This window comes from Pipra filicauda, unplaced genomic scaffold (assembly GCF_003945595.2).
Source record: "Pipra filicauda isolate LSUMZ 115617 unplaced genomic scaffold, ASM394559v2 scaffold102_size2360937_pilon, whole genome shotgun sequence".
Taxonomy (NCBI): Eukaryota; Metazoa; Chordata; class Aves; order Passeriformes; family Pipridae; genus Pipra; species Pipra filicauda.
In genome coordinates this window covers 913,095-932,586 of record NW_024103463.1, presented here as the reverse complement: position 1 = coordinate 932,586, position 19,492 = coordinate 913,095, and the positions used below count along the sequence as shown (strand labels likewise).

General features: G+C 65.7%; 4 protein-coding genes across 6 annotated transcripts in view; 1 reads left to right on the top strand and 3 right to left on the bottom strand.

Annotated features, from left to right (window-relative positions):
- The window catches only part of IP6K1 (inositol hexakisphosphate kinase 1), a 37,543-nt gene extending 37,190 nt beyond the window's left edge, over positions 1 to 353 (bottom strand). For all 3 annotated transcript variants that reach the window (XM_027733631.2, XM_027733961.2, XM_027733875.2), the window contains exon 1: positions 265 to 353. The gene's annotated coding sequence lies outside the window, so the exon portion shown is untranslated. The remainder of the gene's footprint in view (positions 1 to 264) is intronic.
- A 1,289-nt stretch (positions 354 to 1,642) lies between these two features.
- CDHR4 (cadherin related family member 4) lies at positions 1,643 to 7,969 on the bottom strand. Its single transcript, XM_027728310.2, has 20 exons — positions 7,801 to 7,969; positions 7,307 to 7,327; positions 6,976 to 7,172; positions 6,743 to 6,905; positions 6,578 to 6,663; positions 6,365 to 6,460; positions 5,809 to 5,912; positions 5,600 to 5,736; positions 5,355 to 5,520; positions 5,110 to 5,260; positions 4,732 to 4,834; positions 4,301 to 4,516; positions 4,081 to 4,220; positions 3,853 to 4,000; positions 3,577 to 3,779; positions 3,349 to 3,488; positions 3,235 to 3,270; positions 2,153 to 2,219; positions 2,027 to 2,057; positions 1,643 to 1,903 (listed from the first exon to the last, which is right to left on the bottom strand). Exons 1-20 carry the CDS (start codon positions 7,856 to 7,858, stop codon positions 1,848 to 1,850), a joined length of 2,319 nt encoding a protein of 772 aa, XP_027584111.1. The 5' UTR covers positions 7,859 to 7,969; the 3' UTR covers positions 1,643 to 1,847.
- Positions 7,970 to 8,613: 644 nt separating this feature from the next.
- INKA1 (inka box actin regulator 1) lies at positions 8,614 to 10,891 on the top strand. The gene is made up of 2 exons (XM_027727616.2): positions 8,614 to 8,677; positions 9,965 to 10,891. Exons 1-2 carry the CDS (start codon positions 8,639 to 8,641, stop codon positions 10,832 to 10,834), a joined length of 909 nt encoding a protein of 302 aa, XP_027583417.2. The 5' UTR covers positions 8,614 to 8,638; the 3' UTR covers positions 10,835 to 10,891.
- Positions 10,892 to 10,968: 77 nt separating this feature from the next.
- Positions 10,969 to 19,425, bottom strand: UBA7 (ubiquitin like modifier activating enzyme 7). Its single transcript, XM_039378477.1, has 23 exons — positions 19,051 to 19,425; positions 18,153 to 18,287; positions 17,979 to 18,085; positions 17,719 to 17,809; positions 17,467 to 17,608; positions 17,265 to 17,362; positions 17,020 to 17,166; positions 16,780 to 16,938; positions 16,491 to 16,598; positions 16,331 to 16,411; positions 16,089 to 16,244; positions 15,818 to 15,983; positions 15,544 to 15,740; positions 15,250 to 15,314; positions 14,911 to 15,094; positions 14,731 to 14,805; positions 14,197 to 14,383; positions 13,891 to 14,000; positions 13,718 to 13,804; positions 13,458 to 13,649; positions 11,611 to 11,712; positions 11,432 to 11,532; positions 10,969 to 11,145 (listed from the first exon to the last, which is right to left on the bottom strand). Exons 1-23 carry the CDS (start codon positions 19,423 to 19,425, stop codon positions 11,019 to 11,021), a joined length of 3,192 nt encoding a protein of 1,063 aa, XP_039234411.1. The 3' UTR covers positions 10,969 to 11,018.
- Between the last annotated feature and the right edge of the window lie 67 nt (positions 19,426 to 19,492).

The window sequence follows — 19,492 nt, the reverse complement described above, 5'->3', positions numbered from 1 at the left end:
GCACTGCTGGATCTCACCCCAGACACACGGGCTCCCCCCGCACCCACCTCAGGGGGCCGCTCGTACATCCCCTGCACCCCCGGGCCCGTCCCGGTGCCCTCCTCACCCCGGCTCCTCATGGAGCTGTGTTTCCCCCTTCCCCTCTCCCTTCTCCCCTCACGGGGCCGCGCCCGGTTTTCGCTCCCTCCCCTCACGGCAGCGCGCCCGGCTCACCCCCCCCACCCCGCCTCTCAGCCTGCCCTCTACCCGCCCGCCGCGGCTCACCGGGGCCGGCGCTGCCCGCCCGGCCGGGACTCCGGGACAGCGGGACGCGGAGCCCCAGCGCCGCCGCTCCCCGCCGCTCGAATCAACAACAAGATGGCGGCGCTCGGGAGGGCGGGGCCCGGCGCTGGCCGTCATAGCAACCGCGCCGTCCAAGGCCCGCCCCGCCGCCCCCCGCGCCAATCCGAGCCCGAGCCCCGCCCCGCGGGAGCTTAGCGACATCGCTGATAGGCCGAATTTGCCGTCGCTCAAGCGCAGGGCAGCCCCGCCCTGTTCCGAGCGCGGACGGTAGCGCACGTTAGGCACACGTGACGCCCGCCAGCGCCCCGCCCCGCCGCGGGCCGCGCCGTCTCATTGGCTGCCCGCAGGGAGGGGGGGGCGCTCGGCCAATGGGCGCGACCCGCGAGCACGGGGGGGCGGGGCCGGGCTGGGCGCGCCCCGCGGCTCCGAGACCCCCGGCAGAGACCCCCGGGTGAGACCCCGAATCTCCGGGCGCTGTGGCTCCGAGCTCCCCGCTCTGAGCCCCGAACCCCTCCGCCAAAGACCCCCGCTCTGAGCTCCCCAGCCTGAGCCCCCCCCGGCTGCGTCTCCGAGCCGGCTCTCGCCAGCAGAGCACGCACCTCTCCGGTACAATAAAGGATTTAATTCCCCAGCGGTTATCGGTCCCCTTGGTCTCAGGGCGAGGGGGACCCCCCGGCGGAGTCACACAGGTGACCCTTCTCACTGTGAAATTTCACGGCTGGCCTCTGCCCCCCCTCCCTCCCTTTAGCCACCTACTTCCCAAATTAGTCTCCCCTCTTATCCCGCCAGCGCTTAATTTCCCCGGGAGCTGCCAGGGAGGTGTCCCGTAGCGCCCTCCTTTGAAATTCAAATAGCCAGGTTCCCACCTCTCCCGCTGACTGGCGCCTTCAGAGCTTCCCGCCGCTCCCAGCTCCTGCAGCGTCCCTCTCACCTGCGCCCACGCTAATTCACTTTTCCTTCTAATTATCAACCCGTCCCCTCCGCCGACCGGCTGCTCGCCCAACCCGCTTGCGCCCCTGAGCCCTGGAGCAAAGAAGAGCTTGAGGGGGACACTGGGCAAAAGTTTCTCACAATTACCCGTGACTGAATCTTCTTGCCCCAGATCACCTCTCTGCGGGAGACTGCCCCGGCTGGGTCACATCCACAGGCTACAGAGATGCTGCTGTGACCAGAGGAGATCCTGCCAAAGACCTCAGCACATCTTTCACAGTGCCAACTCCACTGCCGTGACTGCTATCCTTGTCCTGAGTCATGGCACCCATATCCCTGACTGGAGATGGCAGTAATGACCCCCACAGCAGGACAGCCACCAGTGGGATTGCCTGGCCACAGCACTCCCTACGGCAATCACAGCAGTGCCTGCAATCTCTGACATCATTTATTAGGTCTGCACTGTCTGAGGTGGCTCAGGGTCTGGCTGCACCCCATGGAGAGTCGGTTCAGCCACAAAGGATGGGTCTCCTCCTTGAGGGCCCCACCAGGTGTCTGCCAGCGCCCAGTGCTGTGCTTGGCACGGCCCACATGGTGATGTGGGTTGCAGGGAGCCTCTCATCCAGACAAGCCCCTCAGATCCAGCGCCGTGCCCCAGTCACGCTGTTGAAGAGATAGTCCCTGCCGGTGCCTGAGATGGAGGCAGTATTCAGCCACTGCCCTGGGGGTCTGGTGCCCATCTCTCTTGTCTCCAGACCTCTCTGCCCTGGGGGACACAGCCCAAGGCTGTGGGGCCATGGGACAGGGCACTCACGTGGGTCCTGAGCACGGCCATCAAACTGCCCCTGTGTGGAGAGACAGGAGAGGGTGCTGAGGGTCCCAGGGCTCCTCCTGCCTCCTGGGCAGGGCACTCACCTTCACTGCCATGGCACATACTTACCTGGCTGTTGGCATGTGGGTGTCCCTGTTCCTCCTTGCCCCCGCTCTTCTCCACCACATCCCAGGAGCTGCAAGAGGGAAGAAGGCAAGAGGAGGGCACACTGTCAGTGGTGGGCCCCCGGCCTTGACCCCGAGGAATGCTGTCAGGAGCGGGTTGCCAGACAGGCTTTGCCCTGCCAGCTGCACCCTGTCGAGCCCATTGTCCACCTACCTGATCGTCCCCTTACCCAGTCCATGTGTCCCCGGGCACAGAAGGGGATTGTGGCAGGGCTGTGCTCCCCCAAGCACCTTTCAGCAGTGCCTGAAGGTGCTGATCTGGTCTGCCACCTCATCTGCTTGTTTCTCCACATGTTTGAGTTCAGAGGACACTGTGCTGGAGGAGCTGCAGCCCCAGAGCCCCCCTGGTGCCAGTGCCACCCATAGGGGCTGAGCCTGAGTCTTCTCCCTTTCATGGTCACTACAGCCCCAGTGCCACCAATCACTGGGTCCCCAGTCTCACCAATGAACGTGGATCCAGCCATGCATCCCCTCAGGGTGGTTATGCCACTGGAGGTGGCTGTTATCCTGCCCATGCTCGTGCATGTCTCCTCCTTGCCGTGCAGATCCCCTGTGCAGGCTGGTCCAGCTCTAGTGTCTCCTTTGTCTCTGTCCTCTACTGCCTGTCACCCTCATTGATCCTCAGGAGGAGTGTGCAGCCTCCTCACCTCCTCTCTGGAGCTTTTCCTGCCAAGTGGGGCTCACCCCTGCCAAATGGGGGCTCCCCTAGTGAGCTGCACTGACCTCAGCCCTGGTGCTGGGACCCAGCCCTGCAGTGGGCAGCAGCACCAGCACTGTGCCATCCCACGCTGTCCACCGCAGAGTTTGTGCCCCAGCCTGGCTACCAACATCACTGTCCACTGACCAAATCACTATATTTGCTCCTATGGCTCCCATCAGGGCTGAACCCTCACTCTGAGCAGAGCAACTGAGAAACCACAGCCAAATGTGGGGTGTGCTAAACACCCCTCACGTGCCGCATCTCCCTGGCTACCTGCAAAGACACTGTGACTACCAATATAACTGCCCTGGCCGCGCAGTACTCACCTCTTGCCCAGGAACGGTTTGCCAGGGCCCCGGCTCCTGTGGGAGGAGCAGAGGGCAGACATGAGCCCCTGGTCTTGCTCCCTGTGCAGTGCTGTGCTGTGGGCTGGGGCTCACCTGCACAGCAGGCTCCGGGCCGTGCAGCCCAGGGTGGCCAGCAGCAGAGTGCCAGAGATGGTCAGCACGGCCACGAACCAGGCTGGTGGGTGCCACACCACCTCCGTCCGCGTGACAACCAGCGGCTCCTTCTGCAGTGTCTGCAGAGGAGGTGGAGTGAGTGGGTATGGGAGGGCTGGGGGGTTCAGTAGACCCTGGGGCACTGCCTGGCCAGTGGGCTCTGCTCACCGTGTGCTGGGTGGTGGTGCTGGGTGGCACTGGAGTGCTCCAGGGGGTGACGTGCATCACCAGTGCCACCATGGTGCTGCGGCGGCGGGCACCAGAGCCACCCCAAACCTCCACCAGTAGTACAAAGGTGCGGGGCTCGACTTGGTCATTGGGGAGGTAGACGACGGTGTTCCCCTCCAGCCGAAAGCGCCCATCCTCGTTGCCTGGATGAGAGGATTTGCTCAGTGCCGTGCCGTGGTGAGGGTTGGTTTGTGCCGTGGTTTGGCTGCTCCTCACCTCCAACAATGGCGTATGTCAGCGTGTCACCGTTGGGGCTGCCGTGGCACACCAGGCGGGTGACAGGCTGCCGGCTGCCTGGAGACCCAGCCGTGATCCGCAGCTCCTGCACCTCGGGGGTGCACACTGGCACCTGGTCTGGCACGGCCTGCCAGGAGCAGGGAGTGGTGGTGTGGCACCCACAGTGCTCGCAACCCCTGCAGTTCACCCAAGGGGCCGCACTCGCACCTGCAGGCGCACGGACACATCGCACAGGCGGCTGAGCCGCTTCGCCGGGTCCAGGTCGTTGCGGGTGTCTGTCAGCCGCACCACCAGCCTGTAGCTCTTCTGCTGCTGGGAGTCCAGGGGTCCCACCACGCGGATCTCACCTGTGGGGTGGTGTGAGCTGCGGGGCACCAGTGGGTGCCACGGGATGTGGTGGGTGCTGGGGAGGGGGCCAGGTGCTCACCAGTGCGGCTGTCAATGGAGAAGGGCTGCGCCGGGCCGGATTCCCCCTCCAGGCTGTACTCAAGGCTGTCCGGTGGGTAGTCGCGGTCAGTGCCAGCCACACGCCCCACAACACTGCCAAAAGCTGCTGTCTCTGGCACGGTGAAGGTGGCACTGTTGGGGCATGCCGGTCTGAATTCATTCACGGGTGTCACCGTCACAAGCACAGGCACACGGGCTGTGTGGCACACGGCAGCTCAGCCACGCTGGCCACTCCACAGCCCACACTGACCTGGGCAACATGGACAGTGGCACCAGCCCCGGGGTGGGCACCTCTGGGGCAGCAGAGAAGGAACATTTCCTTTGTGATCTGCTGGTTTTCGGATCAGGAAAAGGCTTTTCCCTCCTCCCCCATTGTGACCCCGGGCACACCCCAGGGACGCAGGCACTCACTGCTCCGTGGGAGCTGCTCTCCTGCTGTCACCACGATGGTGGCTGTGAACTGAAAGCCCATAGTGGCCACAGCCTCTGAGTCATAGTCCAGGGTGGTGTTGACCTGCCAAGCCAGGATGGGGAGGGTCAGGCAGAGCCAAGATGCTCTGCAAAGCCAGGGTGTCCTGTAAAGCCAGGGTGTCCCACAAACTGCGATGCCAGGGGAACAGGAGGGAGCGAGCAGGAAGAATAGGCAGGCCTCGGGGAGCAGGGAGCCCTGAGGAGCCCTGACCCAGGACCTGGCATGACAGCACATGTCACAGGGTCCCCCCTGTCCCACCAGGCTCCCTGGGGTCTGGGCTTGCCATCTACCTGGGCGCTGCCTGAGGCCCTGCTCACCTTCAGCCGTGGCCCCTCCATGCAGAAATGGGAGCGGGAAGCGGGGGACCCCTCGAGGGCATAATGCAGACACTCATCATTGCCAGCAGAGTCGGTGCACCTCAGTGTCACCAGGGTGCTGCCAGGGGACACTGTCTCGGGCACCTGGGACCTGCAGTGGGGCAGCCAGCAGCTCAGCTCCTGTCCCCCGTGTCCTAGGTGCAGCAGAGCATCCCATGTACCCCCACTCTCTCCCCAAACCGTACACGAAGATGGCTGGAACACATCTTGGTGCCCAGCGGTCTGTCCCCTGCACGGTGATGTTGACCATGGCAGTGTCGTGGTCAGCGGGGTGCAGAGCATTGTAAGCCTGGATGAGGAGGTGGGCACGGGCCACCTCCAGCCTGCGGGTGCTGCGGATCTCACCTGTCACTGTGGGAGGAGGCACGGCCTTGCACTGCGCACAGGGACAGGGGCAGGATGTCCCTGGGGCCCCCACCCCCCTGCTCACCCTCATCAATGGTGAAGAGCGTGGGTGCCACGGGAGCAAGGATGGCATAGCGGACATTCTCACCACTGGCATGGACCTGTGTGACCACCTTCCAGGGGCCAATGCCCTCTGTCACCGTCACAGACCGGTGTGGCTCGCTGCAGGCAAAGTGGGCAGTGTGGCACGTCCTGGTGCCACCAGCACCCCCTGCCCGGCCCGACCCCACTCACGGAAAGGTGACACGGGGACGGCGCGATGGCAGCACCTCCACCGTCACAGCCCCGCTGCAGTTGTGCCCGTGGCGGTCCATCACCTCAATCTCCAACTTGAACATCTGCAGGGTAATGCCAGGGCAGCTGTGGGACAGCCCTGAGCGGCACCAGGGATGGGGAAGTGGACGGGGTGGGGATTGAGACAGGGATGAACACAGGAATGAGGACAGTAATGGGCACAGAGACAAGAACAGGGATGGGATGGGGACAAGAGACAGGGAAGAGGAGGGGGACAGGGACAAGAATAGGGCTTGAAGCAGGACCAGAGGTGGGAAGATAAGTGGAGATGGAGATAAGTTGAGTTGGAGACTGAAATGGGGACAGGAATAGGGACAGGGATGAGAACTGAGACAGGACTCAAGATGCAGAAGGGGATGGGGACAGAGCTGGAGCATTCCAAGGTCCAGGGAAAGACAAAAGCCCAGTGAGAGGAGCAGGATGTGGAGAGCTGCAGGCAGCACCAGGAGGGGCTAAGCCCAGGCTGCTGACACAGCCTGGGGATGCAGGTGCCAACCTGGGTGTCCTTGCTGGGGTCAAAACCATTGTCAGGCGCCAGCACCAGGCCCCGGCGGGTGAGCGTGAGAGGTGTGTCTTGGTTTCGGAGCCTGAACTGCAGAGAGGAGGGTGATGGAAACCCCTGTCCCCCTCCTCCACAGCTGAGGTTCCACTGTCTCCAAAGCTACTCCCATTTCTGGGGGCTGAAGGCCTCCGGGGAACTGTCACTCACCGTCAGCCCACCGAGTGGCTGCGGCAGCACCGCATACAGGGGTGTCCGGGGCGCCACATCCGCCAGTACCTGCACCACATCACCCCCTGGGGCAGAGCACAACTGTGGGAGCTTGGTGCCAGCTGGCACCTGCAGCCCCCCCTGCCCCACGCCTCTGGTTCCTACCGGCACTGGTGAAGGGGGTGTCACAGCGCAGCACCTGTCCTGATGTCACCTGGACAAAGAGCCGCTCTTCCACCTCATCCTCTCCGGGACAAGTGGCCCGGAGGGTCAGGGTGTACTGATTCACCTGGCGGGCATCGAGCTCCGCACCAGCACGCAGCGTCACCTGCCGTGGGGACATGTCACTCAGCAGGGCACCCAGGGCTCCTGCCCCACTCCCTGTTCCCCAGCCGCACCTCTGCCTGGAACATGGTGGCAGATGTGGGGTTGGCACTGATGGCAATGGGGTTGAAGGGGTGGTCAGGCTCCATGCTGTCCAGGGTGACATTGGGGCTGCCACTCATGTTGCTGCAGGACACGGTCACCTCGGCCACGCGGGTGCCTGGCACTGTGTCCTCACTCAGGGTCACCACACGTGGCAAGTCAGGCAGGGCTGGCGGGAGACCCCAGGGACCACCAATAGCTCACCCAGCCGTGCTTAGAGAGCTCTGCTCCTGCACCCGGGCGCCCATGCTGGCACAGGTCTCTCTACTGGGTACAATGGGTCCCAGGGCACCTCGTTCTTACCTGTTGCTTTGATGAAAGTCCCTGCAAAAAGGAGAGTGTCACCCCAGGCTGCCACAGTGTGCCCTGGAGAGGCCCCAGAACTCACGGAATCGTAAAATCATAGAATATGCTGCGTTGGAAGGGACACATCAGAACCACTGAGTCCAACTCCTGGTCCTACACGGGGCACCCCAAGAACCACACCATGTGCCCTCTGTGATGCTCTGAAGATGCCCCAGTGGTGCCTGGATATGACTTAGTGATGCCCAGAAGATGCCCCAGTAATGCTCTGGCAATACCCTGAGGATGCCCAGGCAATGCCCTGAGGACACCATAGCAATGCCTGAGGATGCTTCAGCAATGCTCCCTCCCTGTTTGAACCCAGCCAGGCAGCTGCCAGCCCCTCTGCCCTTCCTGAGGTCAGCCCCAGAGCCTGTCCCTTTTCCCCCTCCTCTCAGTCACCCACTCAGGTTCTGCTAAAGGGTGCCTCTGACACTGAACCCTAATGTTCTTACCTGGGGCATAGAGGCTGAGGAGGAGGAGGAAGAAGGTGAGCTGTTCGTGCATGCCCATCGTTCGCTGGATGTTTGGGACAAGCTGCAGCCGGTTGCCAGGGGTGCTGGGCACCACCCCGGGCTGGCGTCACGCTGGCCATCCCCACCCGTGGTGGCCGACCCAGTCAGGGGAGGGAGAGGGCACGGCCCCAGTGCCCCCTCTCCCAGCCCCTCGCCCCTCGCAGCCACGGTCCGTGGGGTTTGGCTGCCACCCCACGCCGCCTCGCCACGCGGCACGTTCGGGAACCGGGAAAATTAGCTGGGAGGTAATTTTTGGCCGTGTTCTCCTTCATTTGCAAACCAGCGCCGCTTTTCTCCGGGATCCCTATTAAACGCTATTAGCTGCCAATTAACGGGCGCTGCGGCCGGGGTCACTCTTCCCTTCCCTCCTCCAGCGCCCAGCCCGTCTCCGGCAGCCTGGTATAGGCGGGTGTCCCGCAGGGACCCCGTACCGGGGCTGCTCCGCTTCTCGCCGGGGCTACTCGGCCCCGGTGCCCTCGGGGCTGCCGGCCGGGACGCGGGTCCCGCCTGGCGCGGCGGTGCCCGGGTGGTGCCCGGCGCGGGGCCCCGGGGCGGCGGGCGGGGTCCGGGGGCGGGGCGGGGCCCCGGGGCGGCGGTGCCGGTGCGGGCCGGGCTCACGTTACGGCGGCCCCATTGGCCGGGGCGGGGCGGGGCGGGGCCGCCGGGCAGCGCCGGGAGGCGGCGGGCACGGCCGGGCGCTCCGTCCGCTGTTGCTGCCGCTGCCGCTCCGCCACCGCCACCGACAGCACCGGGAGCGGGGCCGGGAGCAGGACCGGGCATGCACAGCGCCCGCCCGGACGAGCTCGGCGCCCACCGGGTGAGTGCCGCCGCGAGCACCGGGACGGGACGGGACCACCGTGCCCGCGCCCCGCCGCCCCACCGAGGCATTGCCGTGACGTCCGGGCGCCGCCGGTGACATCAGCGCCGTGACATCACACGCGAGGCCAAGGCGGCGCGGGGGACGGGGCCGTCTGGTGGGACACGGGTGGCGGTGGGGACGCGACAGTGTCCAGCTGTCAGGGTGCCAGTGGCACAGTCCCCCCGGAGCTGCCACCCTGCCGCCCAATCTGGGCTGCCCCAAGGGACGGCGGTGACAGGGTGGCCCTTTGGCTCCCCTGGGCCTGCCACACATGCCTACCCAGCGCCCAACAGCCGGCTGCCCCTGCGTTCCCGGCCAGCGGCGGGACTGGGCAGCTCGGGGCGGTGGCAAGTTGCCAGTAGGGCTGGATGAGAGGGTCCCAGCCTGCGGGGAGGGGGACAGGGACCGGAACGTGGACGTGGACTGTCACAGCCCTGCTAGAGGGTCTGTCAGGGACAGCCAGAGGGGACAGGATTATCCGTCCACGGGAGCGATCCCTCCTGCACACTCAGCTTCCCGCGACTCCAGCGCGGACAGGAAAGCGGACGTAACACCCTGCTTTTGGGTTCAGACAATAGGAATTCAAGAATGAGGAGCGGCCCGGCGATGGGAGCCAGGCGGCCCTTCCAGCGCCCGCCCGGCCACGCTCCGTTCAGCCCTGGCTGCCTCGGCCCCCTGTATTCCGCGGTGTTTGGTGGTCTCTGGCACTGGGCAATGGCCTGGCTGCACCCTGACGTCACCTGGGGTGTCCCCAGCGGGAGGGCACGGTTTGGGTGGGTGGCCCTGCCAACGCACGGGGCGAGTGCCCCACCCCGGCACCCGCGGCTGCCCTGGGGCTGCCGCTGGCCCTGTGCCACCGAGTGGGGTTCTGCCGGAGGGGTGTCTCGGCTGCCTCCCCACCAGGCCGGGAGGACTCCAGGGGCCGGCGGGGGGGTAGTGGAGCGCCCGCTCCTACGTGCCGTGGCCCTCTGTCATTTCCCGCAGGCACGGCCGGGGCTGGGTGCCTGCTTGCTCACCCAACATGCCGCTGCACGCCGGCCGGCTCCGCGCAGGAGCCGCAGGAAAGCGGGGCCCGGGGCTGCGGGCAAGACGGGACCTGCACCCACTCCCCGCACCCCGCTGCGCGCCTATTGCGCCAGCAAAGCCCCCCCGAGCCGGGGTGGGGGGCGCGGGGTGGGATGAGAGGTGGCGGTGCTGGCTGGGGACAGTGGGGACCGCTGTGCTGATTGTGCCCTTTCCCTGCAGTGGTGCCGGCGCGAAGCAGGGGCGGCGCCGCGGGCGCACATGCACAGCACGCGGCAGGCCCCGCACCTCGCCGGAGGGGCGTCGGGACCGGCTCCCCGTGCCCCACGCCCCGGCTCGGCGGCGGACTCGGCCTGCAGCCTGGATCCGGGCGGCGAGGAGGAGGACGGGGGGGGCCCGGCCGCCCGCTCCCCCCCGGCCAGCGAGCGCAGCCTGGAGTTCGACTCGGGGTACTCGGAGGCGTCGGGCGGCACGTGGCGGGAGGAGGAGGTGCCCGTGCGGCGCCGGCACCTGCTGCCCTGCCAGCGGGCACACCGGCTCTCCGCCGGCCCCGCCGCCCCGCCGCCCGTCCCCGCCCGCCGTGCCCGCCCCAAATCCACCTCGGACGCCTGCCTGGAGCAGTGGCGGGCGCTGGAGCCCGCCGACACACAGGACTGGACCGTAGCGCTGCTGTCGCAGAGCCGGAACCGGCAGCCCCTGGTGCTGGGTGACAACTGCTTTGCTGACCTGGTGGAGAACTGGATGGACCTGCCCGAGGTGGGCGCCGAGCCGCGGCGCCGAGCCCCCGCCGAGCCCTCCCGCCGGTTGGCCAAGCCCCCCGCCTTCCTGCTCAGCCTCTCGGGCAATGTTCGCCGCAAGCTGGCCAACATGGCCCGGCCCCGGGCGGCCGAGGGTGCCCGGCCAGGGGGCCGCGATGCCACCAAGCGTTTCTCCTGCCCCCTGGGGCTGGGGGGGCAGCCCAAGGGTGCCTGCTTCCACCAGTCTCACAGCAACATTGCCCAGCTGGCCACGGACTTCCACCGCTTCACCGCCCTGATGAACAGCCGCAGCCGCCAGCCCATCATCTGCAACGACGTTATCGGCTACATTTAGCCCCGCTGCTGCCGCCCGCACCCCCTCCCTGTAAATAAACCCCGGTTTTGTACGGTGTGGGCACTGCAGCGTTTATCAAGGGGGGTGCCTGTGCCCAGACTCTGGACAGGGGCAAGCAGGGAGTTTTTGCGACAGTGGTTCCCACAGCTTTTATTGCGTGGGGCAGGAAGTGCCGGCCCCTTGCTCAGGGTAGGGAGCAGAGGAGAGAAGGACGCTTATCTTCATCCTCAGCATCCTCTCCCTCGCACACATAATGCAGCTCCAGGGCCTGCTGCTGCGGCATCCCGGCATCCTCCAAGATCTCCGATAACCTGTAGCAGGGAAAGGGGGTTTTGGGGACACTGGCTTGCCCCCCAAGGCTGGCTGGGTGCCTGGGGGTGCCTTGGGCCCCTCAGGGGTGTCCAGCCAGGCCGGTGGGACGCAGGGGCCATCAGAAAGGGGCCGGGCAGGGGTCCCGCCACGGGAAGCACTGCCGGCAGGATGTTTATCCAGCAGCTGGCTGGGAGCTGCACTGCAGCTGGAGCAGCTCAGGATGGAGGGAGAGGAGGCTGAAAGCCCCCGCCCTGGGCAGGATTGGCCCTGGAGCCGGAGACCTACCTCTGTGCCTGTTGCCGGGCCTGTGTCTCTTCATCGTCTCCCTTGTTGTAGAGTATGGTGTCACCATGCAGGAGCGTGGTCACAGTCCAGCCATGTGTTCTCTGCAAGAGTTGGGTGTCAGGATCTGTCCCTGTAACCCCCAGGGTGACCTGATTGGGTGCTGCTGGCACTGGGCTCACCTGCAGCCAGTCCAGCACCTCCTGCACCGTCATTGCCTGCCCGTCTGCGCTGACTGCCCTCATCTCCAGCCAGTCCCAGCAGCTCCATTCACACCCGCCGTACTGTGAGGGGGAACAAGGGATTGCAGCCAGCACTGGCACCCCATATCGTGGCTGCCCAACCCCATGAGGCAGAGACTGGTGTGGCATGAGGGTTGGGGGACATCAGAGCAGGCAAAAGGACCAGTCAGGGGACAGGGGGAGAATGGTGGTCCCCTGTGGGAAATGAAGACACAGCTGTCCCATAAGCATTGCTGGTGTCCAGGGGCAGCTGGGGACACAAATGTCCCCTCAGTGCTGCTGGGGTCCAGGGGCAGTTGGGGCCACAACTGTCCCTCCAGCACTGCTGGGGTCCACTGCAGGGGTCGGGGTCGGTGTAGGGCCAGCACTGCCCCCAGCCCCAGGCCAGGCCAGGCACACAAAGGGCCATTGAAGTGTTGCCCAGCCCCACACAATCACCTCTTCTCAAGCCCGTGGCCCCCCGACCCCGGCTCCAGCCCAAGGAGACCAGTGCGGCGCCAAGCCTGGGGCCAAGTGCCGGATGCGGCCCCGCACCGTCTGGCAGGGCTGCCCGGCCATCTGCCCTCGCCGCAGGCACCACCAGCCCTGCCCGCCTGGCCCCGGCCCTGCTCGGGAGGGGTGTTCACACCTGGTCACTCTCCCTCCTGCCTTCTGCTGCCTTCTCACCTCCGCCTTCTGCTGCCTGCACTTATCCCACTGGGGTGGGAAGGGCTTAACCCCATCCTCACCGGAGCAGTGACTGCCCAGTGCAGAGGGAATGCCATTGCCCATCCCAGTACCCCGAAAACACATCCTTCTGGCCCTGAGAAGCACATGCCTCTGAACTGCCCCCAAGGTGGGCTCCCCAGGCCCCTTTGGGGACACAGGTCACACCAAGTGAGCCTGGGGGACATGTGCTCCCACCACGGCCAAGCAGCTGGGTGTGAAATGTCACGCCGGGTGTCCTCACCATGGGACATAAAGGTGCCAGGTGCTGCTGCAGGGACCTAAGGGCATGGCCAGTCCCAGCAACATCCTCCATCCAGGGACAGTGCCAACCCAGGGGCACCGTGGCCAGGATGGCACAGGGCTGGGCAGCCCACAGGGCACAAGAGGGCTGTGGGGCAGCCGTCAGTCCAAAGTGGTGCTGGAGTCGGCAAGGCAGTGGAGTCGCCTCCCTCCCCCTCTTCCTGCCCCCGGCCCTGGGCCCCCCGGGCCAATCTGGTTCCAATCGGCGCTTCCTGCCTTGCCGGAAGGGCTGCCTTGCACGCCATAAACCCCCAGACAAAGGGGCCTCTATAGCCCAGACGGTCCCAATCTGGGCCTGCCCCCGCCCCCGCTCTCCCTCCCTGGCCCCCCACCGCTGGGACCCCCGGCCCCGCTCCCCCCGGGCGGCCCTTCCCGGCCCGGTGCCAGCTGCTTTCTGGCTGCTGCAGCTGGTTTCCATAAGCCAGATGTGCGCGGCTGCAGCGGCCTGCCACTCCTGGCCGTGGGGCTCACCGTGGGGCCCGCCGTGGGGCAGCAGGGCTGCCTCACCCCATGGGCACCCCAGAACATCCTGGTTGGGCCCTAAGCTGGGGCGGGTGGGATAGTGGCAGCAGCTCAGTGCTGGGGGGTAGCCACGGGAAGGAGCTGGTTCCCTGCTGCCTGGCAGCATTCCCAACCCACTGTGACACCCGGAACCATTGCTGTAGTGCTACAATCAGGGCTGCCCCTTGCTCCTGGCTCTCCCTGACATTGTCCCACCGCAGATGCCACCAACCCCTAGGTGTCCCCCACCTGTGCTGCCCCCAGGGAGAGGGCCTTACCCAGTAGGTGGGCGGCGGGAGTGGGACGCGGCGGAGCAGCAGGCAGTTGGACAGGGAGATGTTGCTGTTGCGGTAGCAGCTGAGGTCCTGGCACCCCCACACCAGCTTGTAGACCTCCAAGCATGCCAGCCCAGCCACGGCTGCCGTGGTGGTGATGATGGCAGGCAAGATGCGCCCGGCGATCCGCTTGCTCTGAGGAGAGGAGGGGTGTCACCAGCTGCCCCGCCCAGGACAGGGACCCCATGAGCCACCCCTCTCACCGTCATCCAGTCAGTGGGGGGGATGCCATAGTTCTCCGCACGCAGGTTGGATGCTGCAGTGATAAAGTCCACGTGGATATCGTTGTCCTGTGGGGAAGAGTGTGGGGACATGAGCATCCTATGGGGACATCAACCCCCCAAGCTGAGCAGGGCCACCTGCCCGGCTCTGGTACCTTCTCAAAGTGGATGGGCTCCATCAGGGGCACTTGCGTCTCCTCATGCCCCATCAGCTCCTGTCTCTGCTGCACCAGGTCCTGGATAAGCTCTGTCAGCTGCCTGCGGTCTGGGGGCACATGGACCCTTGGTGTGGTACCCCTGCGGTGTGGCACTGCAAGGGGCACGGCACAGTGCCCCCACCTCAGTCCAGGTCCTGCTGGGTGCTGGAGCAGGGAGGAGCGGTTGCAGCCCCACCACCACCAGGCTGGACTGAGGGACCTGGGGACGTGCCCGAGGGGACCAAGGAGTGTGAGGAGCCTCACCTGTGGGCTTCTGTGCCTCCTCCTGCTCCTCTGTGAGGGGGATCTGAAGCCCTTCCTGGAGTGCAGAGGGTGGCAGGACCACACTGCGGAGGATGTCCTGAGCGGCTCTCCGGTCCCTGCATGGTGGCACCCTGTGTACTTGGGCAAAGAGGTGGGCAGTGGCCAGGATATAGTCCAGGTGGGTGTCCTGCAGGGCAGAATGGGGTTATGGGACGCCTTGCTGGGGTGGTCCCACACGGCCAAAGGCTGCCTGCACTGCCCTGAACTGGTAGAACAGTCTGGCTTTGTCCCAAGGTGGAGATGGAGGAGCCTCTCCTCCTCAGGCTAGAGAGCACATGCAGGCTGTACCCAGCAGTGCCCTTGCTGACCATGGGACAAGGACAGACCCAGCCCAGGACCTGTCAGCCCTGGACAGGTCCTGTGGCAGATGGAGCACAACCACAGTCCAGCATCCCTGTACCCCTGGCACAGGCTCGGCTCTCCCTCAGCCCACACTGTCCCTGTGAGGGACCCCACAGCTCTCCCTGCACTCACATTCTCGGGGTTGAATGTCAGCGGATGGGGACAGCTCTTGTCCCCTGTCCAGAAGGGGACACCTGGGCTGGTTTCCTGGAACAGGGAGAGAAGAGTCAGGCCCAGGGATGTGTGTCCCTGGCTGCAGCGAGGTGGCTGGAAGGGGTGCAGGGGTGCCAGCCCCATGGGCACTGGGCTCACATGCTCCGGGGGGTAGATGTGCAGCAGCTGGGCAATGGCATCGTGGTAGCGGCTCTGCCAGTGCCGGCGCGCCCAGAGCACACAGTCCCGCCAGTCCCGCGGCCGCTCCCGCAGCCTGTCCCGCACCTGCTCCAGGACCTTCAGGGCCTTCCCCGCTGGCAGCTGCTCCAGGAAAGCTGGGTCTCTGTAAAACCAGGCACTGCTGATGCTGGCCTGAGAGCAATCCCGTGGGACACCTGGGTGGGATGCAGCAGTCTGGCATCCTCTCCCCAGCCCCAGCAGTGCCCCGGCAGAGCTGGGATCTCCTCTCCCAGTGTCATTGCCCTCAAGCCCACTCACTCCATGAACCGGTTGATGTGCTCTGCAGGCAGCTGGAAAAGCCCCTCAAACTCATCACGGGCCCACTGTGGAAGGAGAGTGGGTGTTGAGCACGGGGACCCCCCCTCATGGCCAACCCAAACCCAGTAGGAGGAAGAGACTATGGCAGGGCCAGCAGCAGCACTCAGGCTACCAGCAGGAAGCAGCTGGGGCTGTATCCTGCCCGTGGCTCACTGCTGGAGGGGAAACAGGGAAGGAAGACGAAGGTCATGGTGCCTCCTTGCTGGGTGCTGTGGCCAGGGCGGCTCAGCCTACCTGCAGTGTGTGCTGGATGGTGCGGGGGAAGTACCGCAAGGTGCAGGAAGCAAAGGTGCCATCCCTGGGGGTCCCACCCGGCTCCAGAGGCTTGGTCAGGTGTGGCACCATGGGCAGCACGTTCCCCCGCGGCCCCTCCGTGCCCGAGTCCACCAGTGGTGTGCGGCATCGGAGGCAGCAGCTCTCCAAGTAGGTGCCTGCAGGGAGCCAGGAATGCTGGGGAGCCAGGGGGCACATCCAGGGGCTCAGCCCCTTTCCTCTTCCCAGCACTCACGGGCCTCCATTGTGTCCAGGGCACTGGTGACACCGTCCAGGCGCCAGAAGAAGTTGTCCCCATAGAGTGGCTCAGTGGCAGGTCCCACCTGGTTCTGCTGAGCTGTCACCCTGACATGGGGGTTCATTCGCCGTATGGCCTTCGCAGCCACAACAGACTTAGGCTCCTGCCACAGCAGAGAGGGGATGGTCAGTACTTCCCCCCCTACAGCCCCTGGGACAGCCAAGATGCCCTTCAGGGGGAACTCAGTCCCTGCCTCATGCCGCCTCACCGATATATCTGCTGAGCGGTAGAGAAACTGCCGATGGAGGTTGGAGAGGGCAACAGAGTCCATGTCGGTGACGATGAGTTCCCCGCCTGGCCCTGCCGCCAGCCCCATCATGGCAAAGTTTTTCAGCAACTCACAGCCGATGGCGCCGGCTCCCACCTGCCAGGGCAGAGCGGTTGCAGCTCCCCACCTGCTGGTTGGATGCTCCACAGCCTCCCAGCGCTGTGGCCCCTGCCCCAGCTCACCACCAGGTACTTCTGGCGACCCAGCTGCTCCTGGAAGTTGGCCCCGAAGACGGCGATCTGGCCGTCGTAGCGAGAGCCTCTCTGCCGGGATGAGGAGTCGTGTAAGCCCAGTGGCCATGGCACCCCAGGCACCCGGGAGGGGCTGGGCAGGGGGTCTCACCGGGGCACAGTCCACCTCCGTCAGCTGCGCGGCTCCCGCCAGCGCCAGGCACTCCAGGGCATCGAAGTACAACCACTGGTTCAGGGGCAGGAACTTCCTAGTGATGGCCTGGGGCGAATGGCCCTGTCAGCTGGTGGCCAGCGCGGTCTTCCCCCCTCACCCCGCCCCAGCCCTGCTGCCCGTCCCAGCGTCCCCAGGCGGGCAGCAAGTGCCCTCTCGTGGCCACCAAACGCCAGTGAACAGCCATGGCCAGCGGGACCCCAGGGGTGGGACCCCCGCCCCCGCTCACCTTCAGCACCTCCTGGGCTGCCAATGCCCCGACGACGGCGGCCACGGGGCACAGGTCCCCCGCGCTCACGGAGGCAAAGGCGCGCACGATGTCCTCATCCAGGGGACCCTGCTGTGTCCCCAGGCTCCACGCCAGCTCCAGCACCCGCTCGGCATCTGCCTGCGGGCAGAGGGGTGAGGGGAGCCCCCGGCAGAGTGGTGAGGGGCCGGAGAGTTGGGCAGGGGCAGGACGGGGACTCACCAGCACCCGGGGCCGGGGCAGGCGGCCCTGCTCCCTGCGAAATGCGTGAAGGGCCCGGAAGGCGATGTGCAGGCTGCGGCTGCGTGGCAGTTCCTCAGGACTTGCCACCTGGATCTTGGGCTCCTCCAGTGCCTGGCACAGGGGCTCCTGCCGGCACAGCACCAGGGATTGGGTGAGTGCTTCCCCAGGGCCAGGCACGGCACAGCACAGCACGGTGGTGCCCCAGCCCAGGCAGGGGGACTTACGTAGGAACACTCCTGGGGTTGCCGCACCTCTGAAACCAGGCCCCCGCGGCAGTAGGGTGAGAAGGAGCTGGTATCACCAATCTCCAGCCTGAAGGCATCTGGGGATGAGACGGGCGTGGACGTCACGTCAGAGTCACCACCAAGGGCCCAGTGAGGTCCCCAACCCTGAGCCAGGGCAGCTGGGACCCCCCAGGGGTCTCACCCAGCACATGCACAGGGACAGGCTCCCGGCTATTCAGCTCTGTCATCCCCTCCACGCCAGAAAACGTCACCAGGTCACCGTCGCAGAACTGGTGGCCGTGGCTGTCCTCTGTCCCCACGCATGTCACCACTCCTGGGTTGCCCTGAGGAGGGGAAGGGATGTGAGGGTGGGGGACTGGTCTAGGGTGGCAGAGAGCCAGCAGAGGGGCAGCAGCATTTTGGGGGACCCAGCGGGGGCTGCCCTCTGTTCTACCTGGGAGATGTGCTGCACGGTGGCACACACTGGGTCCCCTTCTGCTGGGTCATCAATGACGAAGTGCTCCCCAAAGTCACAGAACAGCTGCCTGGACAGGACCGATGGGGCTTTGCTGGAGAAGCTGCCTTATCAAGCTGCCACAGCACTGCCAGATCCTGCCTGGGCCAGCGGGATGGGGACTGCAGCACAGGGCTGGGAGCTCTGGGGATAAGGTGACTTGGAGCCAGTGGCAGGGCCCCATGGTAGAGATCCCTTACCCTGCCAGCCCCTTGGCATCGGCCACAATGAAGCAGATGCCCCGAGCATGGCAGAAGTCCCCAACGCGGAGCTGCTCCTCCAGCGGCGACTCAGTCAGCACCACCACCTGTGCCAGGACTATCAGTGGATGCCACCAACCCAAGGGACCCCAGGGCATGGGGACACAGGCTCACCTGGAAGGAGGCGAGGAAGGCCTCTGACAGCTCCCCGGTATGAGCCTCCACCACCACACTGGGGTTCAGCTCAGCCAGGACTCGCTGGGATGCCTCAGCACGGTTCTGGCCCACATCGCTCTGCCCCAGGAGGAACTGCAGAGTGGACAGGTGGTGGGGCACCCTGCAGGTTTGGGGTGCAGTCACCACAGTGGGGTGCTCCACGGGGCCCTGTCTGCACTGGTGAGGAGGCCTCTGCTGAGGACCCTACCTGTGACAATGAGAGCACCCTGAGCCTTACCAGGACTCCCAACCTGTACCTATTATTGAGAGCCCCCTCACCCTGTACTCATACCTGCAACAGGGATCCCCCATCTGCATCTGCAGCCATTACTGTGACCTCCATCCATACCCATACCTGGTATTGGGACCCCCACTGGTCTGCACCCATACCAAGACCCCTGTCTGTTACCTATATGTCATGGGGCCTCTATCCAAACCTGCGCCCATTACTGGGAACCCTGTCTGTATCCATATGGGGATCCCCGTCCATACTTGTACCAAGTACTGGGACCCCACCTGGGTCTGTACCCATAATCAGGACCTCTGTCTATATCCATACATGTTACTGGGACCCCCACCTGGGTCTGTACCCATAATCAGGACCCCTGTCTATACCCATACATGTTACGGGGACCCCCCATCCATACCCGTATCAATCACTGTGATGTCTACCCATACCAGTACATATTAGTGGGATCTCTGTCCATGCCTGTTACCAGGCTCCCCACCCATATCCGTACCTACTACCGGCATTTCCCCTCGTACCTGCTATGAGACCCTCACCTGTGCCTGTACCCGTCACAGTGAACCCACACCTGTACCCATTACCGGGAGCCCCGCCCGGCCCCGCCGGTACCTGGTGGGCGCGGTCGGCCGCGCAGGCGGCGCCGCGATCGTGCAGGACGACGCGCCCCGTCCCCGACAGCACCAGCGCCGCCGCCACCTGCGCTCCGGTCCCGCGGAGCCCCGACACCAGCACCGCCGCACCGGGCAGCCGCCGCGCTCCGCCGCCCAGCACGTACCTGCGGGTAGCGGCGGGGGGTGTCAGCGGGGCCCGGGGGCCGTCAGTGGGGCCTGGGGGCGCGCCGCCCCCGCCCTCCTCCTGCCCCTGCCCCGGTGCCGTTCCAGTGCCATCCCCGCACTCACAACTGCCGCGAGTACCGCGACTCCCCGCCACTTCCCGCCATGGCGGCCTCGCCCACCGGGCAGGCCCCGCCCCGGGGAGTGTCATCCCGGAGGCCACGCCCCCCGGCAGTGACAGAGACTGGCTGACGGAGGCCACGCCCCCTCAGGTAGCC